At 36.7% G+C, this 12,837-nt stretch overlaps 1 protein-coding gene across 13 annotated transcripts in view; it reads left to right on the top strand.

The window, feature by feature from the left end:
* ZNF236 (zinc finger protein 236) overlaps positions 1–12,837 on the top strand; it is a 75,415-nt gene that overhangs the window by 21,374 nt on the left and 41,204 nt on the right. For 11 of the 13 annotated variants that reach the window (XR_007888734.1, XM_051611917.1, XM_051611924.1 and 8 more), the window contains 6 exons: positions 855–1,027; positions 3,409–3,555; positions 5,450–5,521; positions 6,942–7,145; positions 8,691–8,919; positions 10,816–11,088. Coding sequence is in view for 12 of the 13 variants with exons in the window: in XM_051611917.1 (XP_051467877.1) it covers positions 855–1,027; positions 3,409–3,555; positions 5,450–5,521; positions 6,942–7,145; positions 8,691–8,919; positions 10,816–11,088 (1,098 nt within the window). In the remaining variant the exon portion in view is untranslated. Of the gene's footprint in view, positions 1–854; positions 1,028–2,859; positions 2,937–3,408; positions 3,556–5,449; positions 5,522–6,941; positions 7,146–8,690; positions 8,920–10,815; positions 11,089–12,837 lie in introns of those variants that run through there. The other 2 variants (XM_051611915.1, XM_051611925.1) reach the window with 2 other exon arrangements.

The raw sequence follows: 12,837 nt of genomic DNA, 5'->3' as shown, positions 1-12,837 counted from the left end.
CAGGGCAGGGACGCTCTGCAGAGGAATCTGGACAGGCTTGATCGATGGGCCAACCTATGGTATGAGTTTCAGTAAGGCCCAGTGTTGGGTCCTGCACTTCGACCACGATAAATCCCAACAGTGCTACAGGCTTGGGGAGAAGTGGCAGGAGAGCTGCCCAGCAGAGAGGGACCTGGGGGTGCTGATTGACAGCTGGCTGAACATAAGCCAGCAGTGTGCCCAGGTGGCCCAGAAGGCCAACAGCATCCTGGCTGCATCAGGAATAGTGTGACCAGTAGGACCAGGGAGATGATCCTGCCAATGTACTTGGCCTTGGTGAGGCTGCACCTTGAGCACTGTGTGCAGTTTGGGGCACTGCAGTATAGGAAGGCCATCAAGGTGCTGGAGAGGGTGCAGAGAAGGGCAACTAGGCTGATTTGAAGTCTGGAGAACAGGTCTTATGAGGAGAGGCTGAGGGAGGTGGGGATGTTCGGTCTGGAGAAGAGGCTGAGGGGAGACCTCATTGCTCTCCACAACTACTTGAAAGGAGGTTGTGGTGATGTGGGTGTTGGCCTCTTCTCCCTAGTGACTAGCAGCAGGGCAAGAGGAAATGGAGTCAAGTTGCGACAGGGGAGGTGCATATTGGATATTAGGAAAAATTTCTTCACAGAAACAGCAGTGAGGCATTGGAACAGGCTGCCCAGGGAGGTAGTGGAGGCAGGGTCCCTGGAGGTGTTAAAAAAATGGGTAGACATGGCACTTCGGGAGATGGTTTAGTAGTCACAGGGATGTTGAGCTGGTTGTTGAAATTGATAATCATGTAGGTCTTCTCCAACCTTAATGATTCTGTGATGCAATGATTCTGTTGCTTTCAGGTGAAAGACCTTTTAAATGCAGTGAATGTGGAAAAGCCTTTAACCAGAAGGGGGCATTGCAGACCCATATGATCAAGCACACTGGTGAAAAACCCCACGCTTGTGCCTTTTGTCCTGCAGCCTTTTCTCAGAAAGGCAATCTTCAGTCACACATACAGAGAGTTCATTCAGAGGTAAATACAATTACTCATAAAGTAGTTGGTGCTAATATACTGCTTATTTAATTTTCAGTATGTAACTTGTCCTCTTTGCTATTCCTATGCTCTCTAGTGCTTTCTGCAGTCAGTATAAATTTACCACTGTGGTATAGATGGTAGTTTTTTGTTTTACCTGTAAATTCAGCTTTCCTAAAATAGCTTAATCTGAATAAACGTTTACTTAGAATAATCAGCAAAGCCTTTATTTACCATTGCATTTTCAGCACGTTGATAGATTAATTAATTACTAGTGGGTTTAGGTGTATGAAAATGTATGTATGTCAGTCTTGGGAGAGCTAGGGCTAGAATCAGATGAAAGTAAATCAAAATCAGCAAAGCAGAAAATGGTGAAAAATTTCCAGGCCAAATAGCAACCCACCGATGCCATCACAGAGCATATTTGCAATTTGTCTTCGAAGTATGTATCTTAAAGCCTTTTCAGAAGTTTTTCAGTTAGATGTAGAAGAAAATTACAAAATAAGATTTAAAACGTTGTTTTGGACCTTTTTATACTGTTGTTTTGTTGTGTTATTTTTCCGTTGTGACAGACTATTTTTGAGATTCAAAAGGTACTGCTGTGGTAGCGCAGTGTAATCTTCTGAGCAGTATTGGCTATGCAACTTTGTTCGTAAATTTCTTGTTGACTTGAGTAATTTGTGCTTGGAAATACCTATAGAACAAGACCTAGTTTTGATTTCAAAGGTATAAAGTTGATAGAGGCAGCTTTTTTTTCTTATTATTTTTCCTGCATGCAGAATGTCATCTCTGCTCTCACTCTTTCCCCTAACTCTGAGATTTGCTTTCTTGTTTTCCACATTTGTGTTACAATAGACGTTATTTTTTGGATGTTTTTACTAAGGATCCTTTTAATGTCTTAGAGGTTCTTACTTTTAGGATATAGTCCTTTGTAGAATATGTCTTAGTGTTTTGTATTACAATTAATTATATGAAATCGTATATTTACATTTCACATGATTTTGTATGACTAGTCTTCCTCACTGTTCACAGCTCCCTCTGTGATACCTTTTGCTACATAAAAAGAACACACTAGCATTAATTTCATCATTTACCTTGATTTTTTTCAATATTACAAGATTGTTGGGTATCAAGCCAAAAATAATTTTCACTTTTTTCTCTGATACTCTATTTTTCTGTAAGAAAAAAAAGTTTTGAGATAAGGGACTAAGTGATGCCTCTTGATCACGTCTTTTCCTGTGTTTAGTGATCTTGAGTATATGGTTTAGTTATTCCTTTCAATAATTTGTTGATTTTTCTTTTTTCTTGCTTGCTGTTGTTGTGTTTACTTCAAAGCTGCATACAGAGCCCTGTTCTTTATTTTATCCTGAGACAGTTAGAAAATGTTACAGGCAGTAATAAAATAGGTTGATTTTTACTTCGTGTATCGCTGTTTAGTTATAAGAGTATTTTATCTGTTGGTACTTCTTTCTGAAGGTCTTGTCACCAGTTTAAGCTAATACCAGAAAATTCAAAATTCCATACTATATTAAAAGCAGGGCAGCATGTTTTCTTTGGAAGATTTTGTTGTTTGATAATGAAAAGTACTGCACTGGTTCTTACTGCTGTGTGATAGACGAAGGAGAAAGGGGGAAGTGAGGATGGTGGGAATCTGCAAATTTACCTGCTTTAATTACCTTAACCCCTTGGTCTGAAAGTTCCAAGCAAGTTGCTGCTGATCACTTTCTCATCCTCTGTGTTTAAATTCAGTTCAAACTATATACTAAACTTCCTTGCCCTTGACAGTGTCCTGTTTTTGGTGGGTTTCTTGTTTGCTTCTCTCATGCAGTCCCTATGGCCCAATCCATCTTGCTTTCATTCTGGTTTGACCCATACAATGGATTATATTTTTCTTGGAAATTTATAAAAGGTATGTTTGCAAAAGTAAGCAGAAGATACCCAAAATTTGAAGATAAATTATCTGCATTTTTTCTCTTCATATTTCCAAACTTGCATTTGTATTTTGTATCATGTTACATCTTCAGACACATCTCAGTTGATAAAGTTGCATTTTGGTTTTGTTTCTAAGCGTGTAGTGGTAGGAAATTGTAAGGAGGGAAAAGTATGAGGCCTCATTTGCCAGATGATGTTTGTTTTACTCTCTGGTGCTTCCCAACATGGAGAAGTGGTAATAGGAGATGACAGTCACGCACGTAGATTCCAGTTGACCAGATAAGTGTGAGATACCAGATAACAACTGGATATCAGTAACTTGGAAAAAAGAAACCATTTGAGCTCTCATAACCCCATAGTGTATTTGTTATCTGGATAACTAATGAAAAATACAAAATTTGATAGATTTAGGGAAAATGTACTCAATTTTTTTGTTTGTTTTATTCAAGGTGAAGAATGGCCCTACATACAACTGTACAGAATGTAGCTGTGTCTTCAAAAGCCTGGGCAGTTTAAATACACATATCAGCAAGATGCACATGGGTGGTCCACAGAATTCTGCAAGCTCTTCAACAGATGTATCTCATGTCACAGCGGTAAGCTTTGCTTGGTATATTCTGAAAATGCCTTTAAAAGTTTAATTTAATCTATATCTTAATTTCAGTAATTCTTCAAATAGGTAGCTAAAAGACTGTAGCTTCTTTTGGTCTTTTTAAAGTTTTGTGTCATTCCTGGAATTGATTTGCATAACTAAATATTGGCAGAATGTAAATAGGCCAAGTATATGCAAAAAAGGATTTACAATTTGAGGATTTAGATGAAAATAGAACATTTATCCATAAGTAAAATATAATTCTGGTGCTTACAGCTTGTGTGTGGAGGAAAGGTTTCCTCATCACAGAACATAAAATTAATTGTAAAGTTTTGTTGAAACAATGAAATCTAGAACTATTCAAATTATATATAAATTTTAACTTACTTTCAGAAACTGTTTATATGATTCTATTCCACATAATGACATAGTGGATTCTTCTTAGTATTTCTACTAACTTGTTTCAAATGTTAGATTTTTATTTGACAGATCATAAAAGAAAAATCTTAGGTTTATTGGAAGCACTGAGTGCTAGTTTGGTTTTTTTTCTCTTTATTTACCAAGATACAAGAAATTAAATTTCAGAAAATGCTCATGGTTTCATAAGACTTTAATTTTTTTTGAGCCAGTGCACATTTAATGTATCATAGTTGTTTTTTCTTTGACTAAACTAAACTTTTCTACCTTTATTCCACTCTGTTTCACATCATTTCCAGATTTTTTGCTTTAAAGGTCCATGGATAACAAGTAATATCAGACTTTGAAGGGGACGGTTAAAATTTTAAGTCTCCATTTCATTATCAGATGTATCTTGTTGAAAACAAATGTCTACTAGTGTTGTTTGGAGAACCATTTTTCATTTTTAGATTTCATAAATCATGGCAGATGCTATATGCCTCTTCAGGTTAATTAAAAGAAAAAAAAGACTAATGAGTCCTATTTGTTTGCAAGTATGTATGATCTCCGTGTCTTTTTGTACATGTCTAAGTTCACAAGCCTAATCTTAAAGCAGAATACTGTTTTGTGTTTCCTTTCCCTGGCCAGCAGTGTTTTCCTTGTTTTGGTTTACTTGAGTATTTTACATTTGCGTTGGACACTGATATTAGAAAAATGTGTTGTCATTATCTTTGCTGCATCATACTAATGTGCTTGCATGAAGGAGAGGAAAAACAAAGAATACCTCCATAAAGTAGTATAAGCAAATTGGGAGAAAAATTTTTCTCTTTAAAAAAGATGCCAAGAAGTTTAACGAGGAAGAACAAAGATAATAATTGACACATCAATCGCATATTAAGAGTGTTATACTTTCAGTGTGAAACTTCAGAGATAATGACTGATAGATGTTACATTCTGAGATTAGCACTAGCATTTTTATATTACAACTGACTTCTTTATACTGCTCACAACTTCCAGAGGTTCTTTAACAACAAATCTCCAGTATAATAATTCCCCTGTTCTGAAGTATACAATCAGTCTCTGGTATCCCTGGGGATGAAAAATGATTACATCCTTCATGTATACGTTCCTAAAATTGAAGTCTTCTTAATTGCTGTGCTACCTGTGAGTGCATTCTTTTGTGATACACAGGGACATTTTGTAAAATATGCTTACTCTAAGGCTGTTTGTTTGTCTTTTGCTCCACCAGTGCTTACAGCTAAGGCATTGATTTCTGTAACTTGTGTTTCTTTGATATATATATATATATATATATAAAAAAATTCTGAAGCAATAGTAGTGATTCTGTGTACTTTTGTATCTGTCCCATAGTCTCATTTTTTTCTGGCCCTAGCTTCCATACTGTGGGAGAATGAACTGTGCCACTTTTATGTGTGATATGAGCTATGTTTTTCTTCTTTTTGTACAAAGGCTTAAAATACTTTCTATTTATTTCTTTGTAGGATTCTGTCACCCAGCCTTTAACTACATCACCTGCTAATCTTTTGCAACCTGTTGATAGTAAATGGAAGAATGTAAGTGTAGACTTTTTGTCATATTCTTGTGTCAAAACTAAAAGTGGGAGAGACTTTACAGAATTTTCTAAGCTTTTGTGGAGCTGATGAAAAAGGATATCCAACAGCCCTTAGTGTTAATATGATTAGCTAATATCTGAAGGCAACTTTGTTGGTGAATACAGCTGGTTATTTAGGAGTGGAACAGGTCTTGAATGGCTTATATTCCCTCACTCACAATGCAGTCATAATTTTGCACATAATTCTGTTCATTACGTCTTCAAAATTGAGGCAAATATCCTCCTATATAAAAATACTAGAGGAGAGTAAGGACTCATAAATACCAGGTTATCCAGCCCTTCTGACTTTACTTCACAGAGATACCATAGTTTGGGTGGGGAGGGAAGGAGCTGTGGTTCTGGTTGAGTTGTTTAGAATTGAGGCATCATGGGAGCTGTGGAGCTCAGGAAGAGCCCATGAAGTGGTGGAGGAAAGGACGTTGCAGAACTGGCTTTCCTGAAGTACAGGGAAGGGGGATCTTGATGTGGCAGTCACAGTGCAGGCATTGCTGTGTTTTCTTGCAGCTACCAAGTGTGTTACTTATCAGCTGTAAGTTTCAGCTTGGTGTCTCAGTGACAGCAGTTATTTCAGTAATGGTATACTTACAGACTCTGTTCAAAAGAAGTTTGAGTGAAGGAGAAAAGCAGGAATCTTTATTTCTGGTTTTAAAAAGAAACACCAAGGCTTTTTTATAATTTCCTTTTCATATTTGTTACTAAGATAGCCTAAGACACAATTATCAAATCAAAGACCAAGAAATTTGAGTTTTAGTCTAATTTTTGGTAGTATTTTGACACAGCTCTGTGTATTTCAAATTTTTAGAGTATAAAGAGATTAATCTCAAGAGATCTAGAAGGTTGAAAGCTGAAAGGAAAAAAGTTAGTTTGTTGGCTCTTCAAAGATTGTGATGCAACAATACACATAATTTCATACAAAAAAAATCTCAACTAATAGAAGTTTATTTTTCCAAAGGACTTACCTTAGTTGAATGTGAACTTTAAAAAGACAGCCATGTTAGTGGCATTTATTTGTTTTGGAATTACTTTTCATGTGGCCTCTACATGTGGAATTCAGTAATTGATCCCCATGTTTTGTAAATTGGTTGAAGGTTCAGTAGTTGCAATACAGTTAGTTCAGGCAGTAAGCTTACAGTTGTGCACCCTAGGAAGAACTGTGTGAGAGGGATGCACAGAATCAATTCTTTAGTGGAGCGAGCAGACCTTTAATGAAAGCCCTGTATAATCCTTATGTTTTGTGCTAGATAGACAAGTAGACATAATTGCAATGGACAGATAACAGACATTTCAGATAAGGGAGCTGAACAGATCAGTTCATACATGTTTTTCATCTTCCTGTACATACATACTGCTGTCTATTTCAGGCCACACATTTTCGGTCTCCACTTCTTCAACAGACAGAAAACCAGATGTCTTCAGCTACTGCTCATCAGGGTCAGCAGGCTGTAACTGATGTCATCCAGCAGCTCCTTGAATTATCCGAACCAGTTCCTGTAGAAAATAACCAGCCTCAACAACCGGGTCAGCAACTCAACATTGCAGTGGGAATCAACAGAGATATTTTGCAGGTAAGACCTGTGTGTGAGAACAGCTTTACATTTCTGTGGTTTTACTTTCTTGTTTTTATTTTCGGGAAATTTGTTCTCAGTATTTTCAAAGATAGCATTCCTTCTGTGTTTCTAAATGATTTATCAGTTAAGAAAGAATTGTGAAGTTGTACTGGATGAGTATGGAATGCACCAAGATGCCTTTTGTATAGTTCTACAAAAACAAGGTTAAATATTATATGACCTAGAAGAAAGCTTGACACATACACACCCATACATAGACATTTTACTGATCCCCTTTTTTTTCCTGTTGCCTAGAAGCAGCTTGTGGCATGTCCTTAAGTTATGCCACACTTAAAACATGATGACATTTAAGAGGGGGAAAATATTTTTATCTGGTTAAAAAATGCGAATGTATATAGGGTCTTTATTCTGTTCCAGTTTCAGGGCTATTTGAGTATTTCCTGTTGGTGCAAAGAAAATTCTTTCTTGGGTCAGACCAATGTTTTGTCTAACCCATTATACTGTCCTTCATACCGGCAGTAGGAGAGGCTGCATAACAGAAGAAATGCAGGCAGTAATTCAGCTGTCTGTGCTTGTTCTGCAGCCTCCACTGCATAGTGGAACAGGACAGAGAATATGTTTCTTCAGTATTGATGGCAGACTGCTAACTTTTAAGCTATTTTTTCATCGGTAGTCTTTTAAGTACCATTTACATTTCTTTTTGGAAGACCCAAATGTTACATATAGGTTTGTGCTGGTTCACCATATTACCTGTTACGAGTTTTCTAATGTCAGCAATGATGTGTAGTTGCACCAAATTATAACACAAAATATAGCTATTGTTGTGATAGCTATTATAAAAAAATAAATTTAAAGGGTCTTCAAGGTTGGTTCTTTAACTTACTGCGTAAGTATCACTAGCCGTATTGTTGTACAAAAGAAAAATAAAACTTAGCTGTCTTTCAAGTGATAAAGTATCTGCACACTCTACGCAAATGTATCTTTGAAGTCTTTCATCCAGACCCTCTTCAGACACAGTAGTATCCATAACGATGCCTACACTCTAGTCCCTTCTAGGTGTACATAAAAATATGTGTGTTACTCTTGCCTCGGTTTGATGGTTATCAGTGGTTTAAGAGCAGCTTTTGACCTTTTCTGAGCCTTTCTGTGGTTTAGCATTTTTACTTTTTCTTTTTGTCATCTGTGATTTCTCTGCTAGCTGATGGGCTTCAAATTTGACCTTCTGTGGGGATCTATTCTCTTATGTAGTAGGCATAAGAGACAGCTACGTATTTCTGTCAGATGCTTGGTTCTGTAGAAGCAATTAGCTTCTGAGTGCAGTCGCTGGCACTTGTATTAGTACAGAAAATCCAACTTAAAATCTCACAATCAGAAGTCAGCATTGTGTAAGAATGTTTTCACAAATTTGAAATCCAGCTGAAATTCTGGGTGGATGAGACATTTAATTCCTTGATTATATTTTTATTGTATCTTCTAAGAAAAGTTGATCCAACTGTGGAATGTTTCTTTCTTAATCTAGAAGGTTTTTTTGTTCTCTTTTAGCAAGCTTTAGAAAACAGTGGCTTGTCTTCGATTCCTGTTTCTGCACATTCTACTGACTGCAACCAGGCCAAGACTCCTGGGGCCCAGGATCAGAACCCAGATGTCCCAACTCTCTCAAATCATCAGACTGACTCTAATAATGCAGAACAAGATAAGGAGCAAGAGAGTACGGATAAACTGGATAAAAAAGAAAAAAAGGTTATTAAGAAAAAATCACCGTTTTTACCTGGTAATGTTGCCACTGCTTGATATTTTTATGCTATAAGGAGTATAGTATTTGTGGGTTTGTTGGTGGCTTTATAAAGGGATGATCCCAAAACATATTCTGCATCAGTTACCAAGTTCATTTACTCTTATCTAAAACACAGCATGTATATAAGTTACGATCAGTAGCATTTTTAACTGTCATTATACTGATGGCAAAAGATGTTGAAATGGCATGAAGTTAAATTATACTCTAAGTCTTCTGGATTTAGATCAGTAGAGTTTTTGGAGGAGGACAAAAAGAAAGAACATTAATCTTTTTCCCTCTTTCCCATTGACTTCCTCTGAGAAGGACTGGGTTTTCATGGTCTGCCCCAGAACAGAGTTCTTGCAACCACTACTCTTTGTAAGTGAGGCCTCATACATGCAGAAGAGCATTGATGCTGCCCCATGCAGATCTTCACTGATCTAGGCTATGTAGGGTAGGATGAAGGTTGGCATTGTGGGTAAGACTTCATGTCATCTGTGTTTGAAATCACAAGTATAGCCATCATACTTCAGTGGTTGGTCTGGTGGAGGCAACTCTATAATAAGCAGTTACTGAGCTCAGTCTGTAGTATTTTCATAGATACGTTGATGCTGCTTTTTTTCTTTGCAAGGGATGCAGTAATTCCTAAGTGGAAAACTCATCTTGTCCAACATAACAGTGCTAAAATCAATACTAGCTTTTTTTCTCTGGCAATAATAGGGGTAATGGTTATAAGCTGGAAGAGGATAGATTTAGGTCAGATATTAGGACAAAATTCTTTCCTGTGAGGGTAGTGAGACACTGGAACAGGTTGCCCAGGGAAGCTGTCATTGCCCATCCCTGGAAGTGTTCAGAGACAGATTGGAGGGAGCTTTGAGCAATCTGATCTAGTGGGAGGTGTCCCTGCCCATGGCCAGGGGTGTTGGAACTAGATGATCTTTAAGGTCCCTTCCCAACCAGATCACTCAATGAATGACTGTTTTGTTCCTCCTGTGTAACAGTAACAACCCTTTAATGCTGATTGGAAATAAAATTAAAAGGTCACTGCTGTACAGGCAAGCACAGCTGCCTTTATACCTTGTTGAAATAACATAGCATCAGTTGTATTGATAGAAAAAACCACCATGTTATCTGATTTAAATGAGTGAATATCTGATACTAAGTAATATGTAAGAAAATAAAACCTCTAAAAAAGCTTATTTTGACATTTTTTTGTTGAGAAAAGGTATGCTGTCACTTTAGGACAGAGTTTAGGGTTCTTGCATCATAAAACAACTTTTGTGAAAAAGTAGATTTAAATTGTAAATATTTCAGAAGGACTTTTTACTTAATTTTTGCTTAAAAAATTAATAAATTATAATTTAAGTCTGATTTTGGGTAAGAGAGACCCATATAAAGTATCTCATCCAGTGAGTTAGGTAAGTGTTCAGAGCTTAAAATAATCTGGTGTGGTTGTGGTTGAGGAATTACATTCACTGTTGGATAATTTTATGTCAGGTGTGGTATTTACAGTTAACTAGTTTATTATATTGCATTACACCTACATTCTCTATTTCTAAGTGGCATGTAAACTGCATTATTTCTGTTTTGTGAAGTCTTAAGTTTTGTAGCTTTTTTTTTTAACCTCCCTCCCTTTCAGTAGCATAAAAATGTTTAAATTCCAACAAGATTCTCTTAGATTTCATTTTTGTGATTCCATTCCTCTGTTTTTCTGAAGTAGGATTGGTCTGATAAAGAAGTAAATGGTCTGCAAAGTGTACTGTAATGGCATCTGTTTGGCAAAATGCTTTTTGTTTTTGACTGCTTTGTATCATAGTGTCAGCGTAGGGGAGTTTTTGAAGAACTGTTAAAATGTTTCAAGCATGTTCATTTTGATGATGTTCCTTATTTTAGGTTCTATACGTGAAGAAAATGGAATAAGGTGGCATGTTTGTCCATATTGCTCTAAAGAATTTAAGAAGCCCAGTGATCTGGTGCGCCACATTCGCATTCATACCCATGAGAAGCCGTTCAAGTGTCCCCAGTGTTTCCGCGCCTTTGCTGTCAAGAGTACTCTCACAGCACACATAAAAACACATACAGGCATTAAAGCTTTCAAGTGCCAATTTTGTATGAAGTGCTTTTCCACCTCAGGGAGTTTAAAAGTTCATATTCGTCTACATACAGGTAAGGCCTTGAAGTTGCTTTTGTATTTTCTGTGGTGTGGTTGAGACCTTGAATGGAAAAGACAATGTGAAGTATTTAAATTATAAATCATGTAATTGATACCTATCAGAGAAGAAACTGGTTTCAGTGTCTTACACGATGAACTTAAAATTTTGTCATAACTTTTTAGTTTTTAATGACTTTGCACCTTTGGACTCTTAGAGAAGCTGTGGGCATTTAGTTTTCTAATGATGAATCAGTAGTTGCTCCCTTTTAATAGTGATATTCTCAGTGTATTTAATTGTGCTTTCTAAGAGTTGTACTCTTTGAATTTGAGTTCTGTTTTTACTTATCCCCAGTCATCTTTCATACTACTCTGCATCTTTTCTTCATTTTGTTTCCCCACACTTTTTGATCATTTCACTATATCACTCAGGACTATTAGGTTACTTCCTCTTGTATCTTCAACAATAAGGTGTTGCTTGGTGTTTTCACCAGCTTACCTGTTTTCAGAGTCGTACACTGCATACACTGTTAAAACTTCTGTTCATATGGTCCTGTTTACATCATATATGATGTCCTCAATACCTGTTTTTCTGTGGCTTAGCTTCTGTCCTCTGCATAGGGAAAAATGGATTTTCCAGACTTCATGGACTACTTAGTTGTTTTCCACCTTTTTTTATGATTCCCAGTAAATAATCTTTCAGCAACATGAGCTCATAAATGTCCTGCTGTTTCCTTTCAGTCCTATTCACATATATGTATATGTATTTATATATATATATGAATAATTGGCTACATGCATTTGGTTTTCAATATCTTTTATAGTCAGATGCTTCTAATCCATGGAATATTGATGTTGAATTAATCTGCAGTTTTTAACTCTTCTTTTTTAAACTTACAAACCAGGATTTTGTCTGTTACTTTATAGTGAACCTTACTTTATTTACAAAGGTCAGGCTCATTCAAAGCGGCAGAAGCACTAGGTATCTTGGAAAATGTGTTCCAGTGTTCATGGAACTCCAGCATGTAGTTAGCCTTCATTCAGCCCACTTGGTTTTCCTGTCAGAGATGTTTACTTCTTCTAGGTAGCAGGTTAGGCTTGCTGGGTCATGTTAGAGGTTCACCTAGCCCCTTATGCTGTCTGATAGCAATGTGTCGAAAAGGGAAAGCCTACAGTAGTGCTTCTTAGCAGCATACGACCAACTTCCACTAATCTTTGGGTTAGGGCTTTAGGAAGCAGGCTGTACCTCTGCACTAAGCAGCCCTTTGTTGATTTTTCTTCCAAGGAACTTAGCTAATTGATTTTGAACCCATGTGAACTTACTATTAGAACAATCTAACATAATGAATTCCAATGAGTGCAAGTACTTTTTTGCTTTAAATACTTTGCTCAGTAGTTTCATATGATGTTTCAGTTTACTATATCATGAAGAATGGCTCATTCTTATTTCTTGTGCATTTTTTCTACCTGTGATTTTATAGAGCTTTCTTGATAATACCCAGTCATGTTTACTAGCCTTCAAAGACCAAGATTTCCCCTTGAACAAAAGCTGAAAGTTTGGCAGCTTTGCCTGTCTGTAACTTACCAAGTTCTCCAATATCCTTTCTAAGGGAGATTTCTGCCAAATTTTGCATTGCAGAAGTGTTTCATAAGTCATGTTGGTGTCCTTTTTTTTGACTGCCATCAAACAATACTGACATTTTTAGAGACCTGTAATTTCTTTAAACTTTGTCAAATCACTTTTCCTCTGTCTTATCCTAATAATT

The sequence above is a fragment of the Apus apus genome, chromosome 2 (genome assembly GCF_020740795.1).
Source record: "Apus apus isolate bApuApu2 chromosome 2, bApuApu2.pri.cur, whole genome shotgun sequence".
In the NCBI taxonomy this organism is placed as follows: Eukaryota; Metazoa; Chordata; class Aves; order Apodiformes; family Apodidae; genus Apus; species Apus apus.
This window is presented reverse-complemented; position numbering and strand designations above follow the sequence as displayed.